Source organism: Mus caroli, chromosome 10, assembly GCF_900094665.2.
Source record: "Mus caroli chromosome 10, CAROLI_EIJ_v1.1, whole genome shotgun sequence".
In the NCBI taxonomy this organism is placed as follows: domain Eukaryota; kingdom Metazoa; phylum Chordata; class Mammalia; order Rodentia; family Muridae; genus Mus; species Mus caroli.
The window spans coordinates 115,745,134-115,755,665 of NC_034579.1; the positions used below are offsets into that span (position 1 = coordinate 115,745,134).

A 10,532-nucleotide genomic window follows, 5' to 3' on the forward strand; every position below is an offset into this window, starting at 1 on the left:
TATTCTAAACTTGATTATGACATATACTCTGCTATCCAGAGGGCTGTCTACTCTTAGTGGGAATATTATGTAGTACATAAATTATATCAAACTACAGCTGTTTTTCTGTTTTGATAAATCAAAGTGTGGAGGGGTTACACATCTATATTGACTACGATGGCCCACCAGTTACAGGTGCTTGCTGCCAAGCCTCATGCCCTGAGCTTGGTCTCTGGGACCCAGATGAACAGATGTCATCCAGGGAGATGTCCTGATCCTCACCCTGACGCATACCGCCCACACATTTACACAATAAACATGTGTGATGGAATTTTTAGAAAAGAATCAGGAAGATGTATTCAGATGAAGTCAGTGTAAAACAAAGTACAGTAACACAGGATAATACAGGAAGTAGTAAATAATTCACAGGAAAGGGCAAACCCCACATGCATCAAGTCAGAAGATATAAGACAGACTGTAAGGACAGATGATTCCACAGGTACCCTATATGGGTAACAGATGAAACGATGTTTAACTAGTATGACTAAGTTGGCACCTCTTGATTTCAATACTTTTTAATTATCTACTCTTAGAGAGTTAATCTGAGTATGGCTCCAGTCACTCATGGGAAGATGATCTAGCTAGAGTCTTCTGGGGGATAGACTGCCTAGGTCAGAATCCTTCCTCTCTCACTAATCCACCACATGACTGTGTACATGTAACACTTCAGTTCTCTACCTATAGAAACAACACTATTTATTTCAGACATGTAAGAACACTGTTCATACACTAGTGATATTTTTGTAAACCACACCCACAGATTTATGTATCTTCTTAGAACCACAAAGTTCAACATTAAATTTCAATAAAAACATGATTTTTCTAAATCTATCAATGATAAACCTCTTGACTTATCTGTTACTTTGTCAATATGTAAAAACAGAATAGAAAAACAAACCCAAATTATCAAATAAATTATCTTTTTCCAAAATAAAGGACCCTGTTCCTCTTTGTCTTGAATATCCCCAGGCTTTGGTCTAACCATCTCTGTAACAAAACAGTCCAGCCTTAAAGACTCTTTGGGTTGCCTACGACAGCCTTTGGGAATTTTGTTTTCTACAAAGGGAGCTTTTTTGTGGATACTTCTGCTAAACAATTTCCAGTAACAGTAGAGAATTCATCCTAGAACCTGGGCCTGTCAAACTACCAGAGGGTAGACAGGGCAGTCACTATTTTTAGTCCTCCTGCTGAAGAAGAAAAAGCAGCCCAATCCCCCCCTTTTTGTTTGGAAAGCTGAGGAGAAACCATGTAGGGACTGAGGAGATATTTATTCTCTTTGGGTAAAGACCTTCGTGGGCCTGAGGAGCGGTATCCTCACCGCCAGAGCTGTACTGGTGGAAGAGGCAGACAGAAGACTCCCCGGAAGCCTGCGCTGGCCAGCCTGGCCTTCACAGAGATGAACAGCCCATGTTAAGGTGGAAGGTGAGGACCAACTCCCATGGCTGTTCTCCCTCCTCATGTGCACCCACGGCATTCACAAGACCACATTCACTCTCGTGGACGGAAAATAACAAATCCATGTAACCCTTAGCTCCTGAATAAGGAAGCCATTACAAATGCAATCAAACACACATTACAAATTCCTAAGAGAGCCTCCTACCTTATTTCACAATCTGAACTCATTTCCAAAGAGCATTTCTTGATGTCTTCCTTATATACTATAATGTATACTAAAAACCGAGGCCATCTAGTTGCTAGTCTTCTCTGGGGTTTGTTAGTAGTGTCTTTGTCTGTCTGTCTGTCTGTCTGTCTGAACTAGCTGATAAATGTAAGGATGTCGTCATCTCCCCACCTAAAGACTAGATAAGGAAACCTAAAGAAGAAACCTGAGGGCAATAACGGACGAAAGCAGACTATGAATTAGATGGTAACCCAGAGAATGGAAACAGAAAGCACAAGCTGGAATGACACTACCGAAGAAAAAAACCAGAAGCCAAAACCCTAGCAACAGGAAACTTTCTGTGTGAGAACTAAGAAGAAAACAGAACGGCTACTGTCTGGATTACATTTAGTAGTAACAGCATCAAATTATTACTAGGGGGAAAATGATAGCACCTATGACTTTAGAATTACAACTGTGTATTTAAACAAACTCAGACATCCAACAGAGTTAAGGGTATGCATGCACTTTAAGGCATACATGCTGAAAACATTGAAAACAGTGGCTGGCACGGCTTTAGCCGTCAATAAATGCGCATCTGCAGTGGTGTTATCCTGTGCTCCACTCCTCTCACACTCCTCACAACGACATTTTGGGTACCGATTTTAAGGATGGACTAAGATGCTTACATTCAGCCTGCATCAATTGTTTTCACAAAGTCCCTTTTACTTGTCAGTCCACATGCCCAACAGTTTAGACAACCTTCCAACAACAATAAGATGGCAAATAATAAAGTGATCCTCAGGTGAGGAAAATACCGTTTTACGCTCATTGTGAAACAGACGCACCCAGTGATGAGACAGCCCCACAGACTGCTCGGCAGCCATGGAGCCCTGAGGCCTGTCGGATCCTCAGGACACTCCTGATGTGGCACCATGGCTATGCCTTCCATTCTCTGCAAAATGACTTTTGACTTTACAAGTTCATTAAAACAGTACTAAAACTTTTCAGTTGGTAATTATGGACCATAAACTATGTTTTTTTTGTGTAGTGGCAATAAACAAATGCTTTTAAGATACAGACAGACTACTAAAACAAAATACTTCACAAGACCTTACTACCATGTTTGTTGTGATAGTTCTGCAAAATAGTAAGAATGAGCTTTATCACCTGTAATATAATTTTATGATTATTGATAATTAAAATTCAAAAGTCTGTTATCAGTAATGATCATGGATAATTTGGTCAAGAGCATTCAAACAAAATGACAACTGTCCCATATATTCATTTATTTGCCTGTCAATCTTTAACTATTATTTATTTTCTGGAAGCAAGATGCTAAGATATTCTACATACTCCATCACATCTAAACAAACAGCCACAAGAGACGAGTGTGGGATAAAAACGCTAGAATTCTGTTGCTAAATATAAAATGGGCTTTCTTTAAAGAGGAAAAGAGGTATTTTTTTCTCCTTAAAGTATAACTATTTTAAATAAATCTTGAAAAACAAGAGGCAGTTTAGACCAGTGACTTAAGGGCATAAACCTAAGATCCAAACTAGTTAGGGTGAAATTCCAACTGCTGTATGAAGGTCTCTGGGTCTAGGCTTCCTATTTTGTCAAATGTGAACAACAGCAGCAGTTCCCTGAATTTTAACAATAAGTACTTTAGTCAACATATACATGTAATAGCTCCTGGGCACGTCAATGCTTTGAAATGTAAATCTATACACTACAGGCTTCGAAAGCTAATATCTTAATACACAAGCAAGAACAGTAACTGTCACAAAAACCACTTGGTGGCGCACACCTTTAATCCCAGCACTGGGGAGGCAGAGGCAGGCGGATTTCTGAGTTCGAGGCCAGCCTGGTCTACAGAGTGAGTTCCAGGACAGCCAAGGCTACACAGAGAAACCCTGCCTCGAAAAACCAAACCAAAACAAAACAAACAAACAAACAAACAAAAAAAACATTTAAAACTTTGAATGTACTAAGGGGAAGTTGTATAATTTGAGTGAAATGAGAAGTCCAACAGTCATGAAATAATGAAATCAGTGATTACCTCTTGATCTTGGACCAGTAGGCCTCATTAGCTCTTGATTCACTAGCAAGCTTGTAGTCAGGGCTACAGAAGGAAACTTCCCTACTATTTTAAGCATTTAAAATAAGAAGAATATGCTTTGGGCTGGAGCGATGGCTCAGTGGTTAAGAGCACTGACTGCACTTCTAGAGGTCCTGAGTTCAATTCCCAGCAACCACATGGTAGCTCACAACCATCTGTAGTGGAATCTGATGCCCTCTTCTGGTGGGTCTGAAACAGCAAGAATGTACTCAACATAAAAATAGATAAATAATAAACATATATATATTTTTTAAAAAAGAATATGCTTTAATGTGACTTTCTATTTTAAGTTTTGCTAATATGCTAGTAATTCAAAAATTTTGCTTCCTATTTTCATTTTCTGTGATATAATATATGCCCTACTTTGGTGGGAAACACATAACTTCTTTTGTAAGTATGTACTTTGGAATTTATGTCAATGGGTGTCTTTAGTAGCTGAGCATATTTTCTATCAGATTATCTTGTTAGAGTCAAAATCCCATAAACCTAAACAATCAATTAAAGACTCAAAGGTTCCTAGGTAAGACAGAAGGAATGGAGGAAATCTCTAAACATTGAAATCAATATCTCCTGTCCAAACATCAGTGATCAGATTATTTGGAAATGTATTGAAACAAAAATATTGACATGCTACATAAAAGTAAGGCTACTCTCTAAAATTACCTTAAAGGTACTACACTTACTAGGGGCTGTATAAATACAACAAACATCCCAGCTATTTTGGTTAACAACAAATTATTATTAAACATAACACAAAAATGACTGGAAATGATTAGCAGACATAATTTAGTAAAACTTGAAAGAAATATTTTGGTGATGATGTGCACAGCTACTCATTACAGATCGATTTTGAAAACCATCTCAGAAAGGAACCCTTTACATCCCACAGCTCTCCCTGCACTTCATTCAACTATCATTCCTTAGGTTCCTAAAGAGCTTACAAGTAATGAGAACATTGTGTTTAATCTTACCAGCGTTAGGAAACCCATCACCACCTGTGTCCTAAAGGTGTCTTTATTCATCCTAGGCTAAACTTAGTTTCTCAAGTCTTTTCCTGAATTTTCTAAATTCTAATTTAACTTTGCTTATGGTTTCCTCACTGTCTGGTCAGAACGGAAACAGACAAACAACTAGCGTTGTGAGACTGCCGATTTATTCCTTGTCCATGAGTGTCACCTTGCTAGCTCACCTTTTACAGGCAGAACTCTTGTATCAATGTTTACGTTCTTCTTACTACACATCCAGTACCAGTCATACAGAATGCTTCTCTGTATCTCAGTACAAACTGTGTACTCAATTTGTAGTAAAAAATCACCACCCATAAACAAATAAAGAGAGATGGGTGTTCATGAAGACCCAAGTCTTTGTATCTGCCTAGGTAGTTGAGTTCTTTTGCAAAGTGCCCAGGAGCTAATGTGGTGAAATTTAACACACCTCACTATAATTTCAAAACTCTGTATGAAGAGTTCCAGATTATGGTAAGCCTATCTCTTTTTTTCTTAGTAGCAGAATCAGCATGAAGAACTGTATTAAAAGGTAGCATCATTAGGAATGTTGAGAACCACTGATTTACACAAAATAGAAAATTAACAAGGAGGTAAAACTTGCATATTTAGCTGCTGCCTAAAAACTGGACTTCAGTTCTTTCTTGAAATTAAGGCATTGTAATAACCCAAGTATAGACTTAACTTCTACATTTTAACGTGGTTTATGGTAACTGTCAAGAAAAATATACTTGCTTAAAAATAACCAACTTTAAAAGTAGTTTAATATCCACAATACAGGTATTTCTTAAATCATATATCACTATGAACACCAATTATACGTGATATTACTCAACAGAAAAACATTAGTGAGAAAACTATCTACATTCTAAAAAAAATTTCTATTTTATCGGTAGTCATACTTATATTTGTATGACACAATAAATGAGTGAATTGGTTTTTAAAAAATGTTCTTCAATATACCAGAGAGAAGAAGCTTGAATTTATCTGTTAAGATCGCACAGGCCACGGAGAGCATAGGTGTTCTAGAGAATGCCCGATTTCTCCTCAGCAATAAACTCCGTAAGAAAAACAAAAGCAATAATGACTTAAGCCTCTGCAAGGCTGTAATGCAACAAGTGTGTTTCCCATCATCAAGGTTCTTAATTACACAAAGTGTTTGCGGTTTTACAAACTAAGGATCCAAAAACTTCAATTCAGGTCTCCCAGCTGTCGCCTATTAGCTAACTCGAAAATGATTCCAACCCCACAGCACTTGTCTGGAATTAATGGCAGAAATAAAAAAAGATCACTAAAACTTAGTATTTCATGAATACCAGATACTTCAGAATATTTAGCTGAATTAATATAGAGCAAACACAATAAAATCGTTATTGCTCTTTAAACAGATGGAGATGCGGAGGCTCAATGAATGGCTTGGATGAATTTGCTTCCAAGTCACACTGCAAAGTATGAGGTGGACCTGTGAATAAATCAAGTCTAAGTCTCTTTCCACCGCGCCACACTGGAGTGCCTAACAAGCACTTGAGAACTGTGAATAAATCAGGTCTTAAGTCTCTTTCCACTAGCCACACTGGAGTACCTAACAGGCACTTGAAAAGCTATAAACCACTAGTACGGAGACAGAAGGAAGGAAAAGTAACTTTAAAAAAAAAAAAAAAGAAAGAAAGAAAAAGAAAAAGAACACACAGGCACACTGCCCTTCCCCTAAAACAGTGCTTTCCCTTTATTTAAATAATTCTGTAAGTTAACTGCTTTGGCTGACAAGTGTTAAATATTGTACAAGCTTCCTTTAGTTATTTAGGTACAGTACCCTCTTATTTTGGCATTGTACAAGTTTGAATATGAGCAAGCTTTTAAGCTTCAAGTGGACTTATCTACTTTCTGCAGGCCTACGTTATCCTTCAAACCGTTGGGAAGGGCTGCACTTCCAAACAGAAGCGCTGCCGGCTCCTATCGAGCCAGGAGCAAAGCACAGGACCACGTGGTGCCTCTCTCTCTCTCTCTCTCTCTCTCTCTCTCTCTCTCTCTCAAGAAAAAAATAAAATTAAAAAAAAACCAAGGTCCCTACACCGCTCCCTCCTTTTTGACAAGGAAGTGGAAATTAGGGGTTTCCTTTTCAGCGGAGCCCTGACACACACCACCTGTGTGGTCCCCGCCGCAAACATCCTGAAGCCCGGCTCCCGGAAGACTACAAGGATCGGAATAATGGGGAACTTGGGTGCGGACGACGCCGGGGAAGGAGTGACCGGAGAAGCGCGGCGGGCGAGCGAGGAGGAGCGGCGCGACCAGGATCTGTCAAAAAAACAGCGGCAGGCAGGCTCACGCCGAGCCACTGCACCCGGGCTCCGCCAAGGCCCCAAGTGGGAGCGGCACTGCCGGAGGGAGGAGGACCCGGAGCCCCGCGAGCCCCGGCCGCCGCTTCCGCGCAGCCCCGGGCGCGCACCGCCCACCGCGAGCCCTGGCCCTCTGCGCCGGTCCAACCTTTGCCCCCAAAATCTGCTGCCCGGGCGGCCGCCGCCGGACCTGTCCGCACCTGTCACCAGCCGGCGACACCAGCCCGCCGCTCCCGCCCAGCTCTCCGCCAGCCTCGGGCCCCCGCGGGCCCCGCGACCCCGTTCCCTACCAGGTGTCCCCTTTCCGGAGCGAGGTTTTAAGCAGCGTCGCGATGTCAGAACGCTGGGTGTCCAGGTCCGCCGCTCCGCCTTCCGCCATCTTCTTCCACTAGCGGTAGCGGAGGCGGCAGCGACGGCGGCGGCACGCCCCGGAGCATTGTGGGAATGGCGTCCCCGGCCCCGCCCCGCCGGCAGGTCTGTACCAAATGGGGCGCGAGGGCGGGGGGCTGGGGGCGTGGCTCGGCGGGGAGCGCGGCGGGTGCGCGCCTGCGCTCTGCTGCCCCCTCGGGTCCCCGCGCGCCCCGCAGCACGGCGTGGTCGCCGCCGCCGCCGCCGCCCCAGACCTCTGAGTTTGCACGGTTCTCGCCGGGTGCCGCGCTTTATGCCTTTGCCCTGCCCTGCTCGGACTCTCCTTGCCATGCTGACCCTTTTCTTGCCGCAGCCGCCTCCAAACCCATGATTTTGCGGGTTCACTCCTGCTGGAGGGCGGGGCCGGCTGGGACATGGCAGAAAGCGCGCAGTTCCGTGACTTGGGGCTTTTCCTTTCCAGCCGCAGAGCCCAAGCCCACTGAATATTGGCACAAAGAGGGCTCTGAAACCAAAGGTTTGGGCGCAGTGCCCTTCCTAGGTTCTTCCCAGCACTCCCATGCTTGCTGTCTGTAGGGACTTCTACCTTTCATAAGCTCTTTGTGACGCCTCCTAGCGCGCGCGGACACACACACACACACACACACACACACACACACACACACACACGTAGCTGCAGTGCAAAACATGTCCCAGTTTCTAGGTGAACAAGCAGTTAAAGATGTATTGAATAAGGCCAAGTACTAAAGGGGGTTAGAAACGTGGGAGAAACCTCATGGGTGTCAAATTAGCATTCCCCTAGATTAAATTTCATGGTTGTATATGTCTAAAGTTAGACTCGATAATACACGCTGCATTTGAAGGCAACAATTACAAACGGGGAAATTGAGCCTCTTAAAAATCAAACGCCAAGGTCACACAGCAACTGGAAGTGCAAGGTTATCACCCAGATTTCAAATCCCCAGTACTCAGTACCTCCATGAAAGTCTGAATTAAGATACAAACTCCATAAAAGCTGGAACTAAGCTCTCTTTGTAATTTGGCGTGTGAGTGTGTGTGTGTGTGCGCACTGCGGTCTAATGGTCTAGTACCATTCTACACCATTTGAGGCAAACGTTTCAAAATTAACTAAGACAAAACTGCTGTTTCTAAGAATGAAGACAGCTACCTCAGTAGAACAGTAGGTGACAAGTTAAAGGATGGGAAATGGTCTCTCCATTTTTTATGCCTCCTAGTTTTGGTGGGAAACTCAGTAAGGAAGGGCATGCCTGCATTAGCGAGGAGTGCTGGCCCATCCAAGAGAAAGCAGCGTTTCCCTGGTTGGGGTTTGTCACAAGAAACTAAAGTCACTTGGAAAGAGGGGAACCTTAATTATGGGATTGCCTCCCCTAGAGTAGCCTGTGATGAGTCAGTGGAGCATTTTCTTGTTTAACGAACAGTGTAGTAAACCCAGTGTGGGCAGGTGGTCCTGAGTTGTGTAAGAAAACAAGCTGAGCAAGCCATAAAAAGCAGTGCCCGTCCACATACTCTGCTCTGGGTTCCTGTTGAGCTCTGGCTGTGACCTTCCCCCAGCGTAAGCCACCCAGACCCTTTCTTTCCTAAGTTGCCTTTGGTCGGAATGCTTTGTCACAGCAATAGAAAACAACTAGCACAACCGGTGTGTATTGGCGTCATACTTGAGTGAGTCAGTATGTGACTGCTAGTTTCTGTGCAGTACTCTTTTGTATTACTTCAGCCTCAATGAGTCTAAAAGTCATTTCCATTTATGGCTATTTCTTATGTTATTTGACCACTCCTGATTATAAAACCGAGTTTTCCTAACTATGGACATTCTCAGTTGTTATATATCCACACCCCCACCCCCATCTTCTACCACTCTGTGAAGGAAAGCAAAGTAAGTTTTCAAGGAGAGACAACTTGGTTTGCAAAGAATATGCTGTATCCTCATACATACATGGCTTAGGACCTCTAGCTGCCAACACTTAATCTGTAGTCTATTTACAAATTTAAATAGTCTAATATTTATCTTAAAGGATTTTAAAAGCATGCATTGCATTTATTTTCTAGATGAGTTGAGTGTGTGCCTGTGACAGCCTACTGTGGAGATCACAAGTCAACGTTGCAGGCATCAGCTCTCTCTACTATGAGGGTCCCAGGGGATCAGACTTGGGTAAGTCACAATTATGCCTGCTGAGCCAAATTGCCAACCTAGACTTTTAACAGTTTTTAAATTTTATTTTATCTTATTTTTCAGAAAGGATCCCATGCATCCCAGGTTGGCAGTGCAACAGAAGATGACTTTGAACTTATCTGATCTGTCTGCTTCCGCCTCCCCAGTTCTGGGATGTTTCTGCAGCACTGGGCATCAAGCCCAGGGTTTCGTGCTTGCTATGTAAGCACTCTTCTGCCTGAGTCCTATCTCTAGACCCCATTAAGGATTTTTTTTTCTAAAAAAAAAAGAAGATTAAATGAAACAATATGAGTTTTTGCCTGGAACTTAATAGCTAATCAACAAATGTTAGTAGGAAGAATTGGACTGATATCAGGATAAATTGTATAGTATGTGTGTTATATCTCAATAAAGCTATTTTTAACAAAGCATTCAGGACTTTAAAGGTAAAACTGTGTCATCTGTTATTTTATAAGCATAACAGATCCATGAAGTAATAAGGCCACTGCCCTCTCTTCTAGTTTCCCACCACACAGAACTGCCAAAGTCCATAGCCACGTAGAAAAACAAACAAACAAACAAACAAACAAAAACCCACAGTCATCTTCAGCTACACTGTGTTCAAGAGGAGTCAGTTCACATTATACATCAGGCTGATGAGATCTTCTCTCCCTGGGAGACCTTGCTAGTTTGTATCACAGTCAATAAAGTGGTTACACACAGTGTTTCATTTACCAGGCACTCAAATACCAGGTGTTCCCTACTGCTCTCTGCCCCATTCCTTCGAGACAGGGTGTCTCTCTGAATCTAGAATGTATCTTGTTTCAGCTAGACTAGCAGCCAGCACCTGCATCACACCCAGCCACAGAAATGTGACTGTGAATGAGGGATTACT

At 42.5% G+C, this 10,532-nt stretch overlaps 1 protein-coding gene and 1 long non-coding RNA gene across 5 annotated transcripts in view; one reads left to right on the top strand and one right to left on the bottom strand.

Annotated features, from left to right (window-relative positions):
• Usp15 (ubiquitin specific peptidase 15) overlaps positions 1-7,548 on the bottom strand; it is a 90,880-nt gene extending 83,332 nt beyond the window's left edge. For 2 of the 4 annotated variants that reach the window (XM_021173675.2, XM_021173674.2), the window contains exon 1: positions 7,392-7,548. In XM_021173675.2, the coding sequence (XP_021029334.1) occupies positions 7,392-7,480 (89 nt within the window). In that variant the 5' untranslated portion in view covers positions 7,481-7,548. The remainder of the gene's footprint in view (positions 1-7,391) is intronic. The other 2 variants (XM_029482893.1, XM_029482892.1) reach the window with 1 other exon arrangement.
• On the top strand, positions 7,487-10,007 carry LOC115032166. The gene is made up of 3 exons (XR_003837823.1): positions 7,487-7,575; positions 9,535-9,637; positions 9,722-10,007. It is a non-coding gene; the product is annotated as an uncharacterized LOC115032166 (long non-coding RNA).
• The last annotated feature ends 525 nt before the right edge of the window (positions 10,008-10,532 follow it).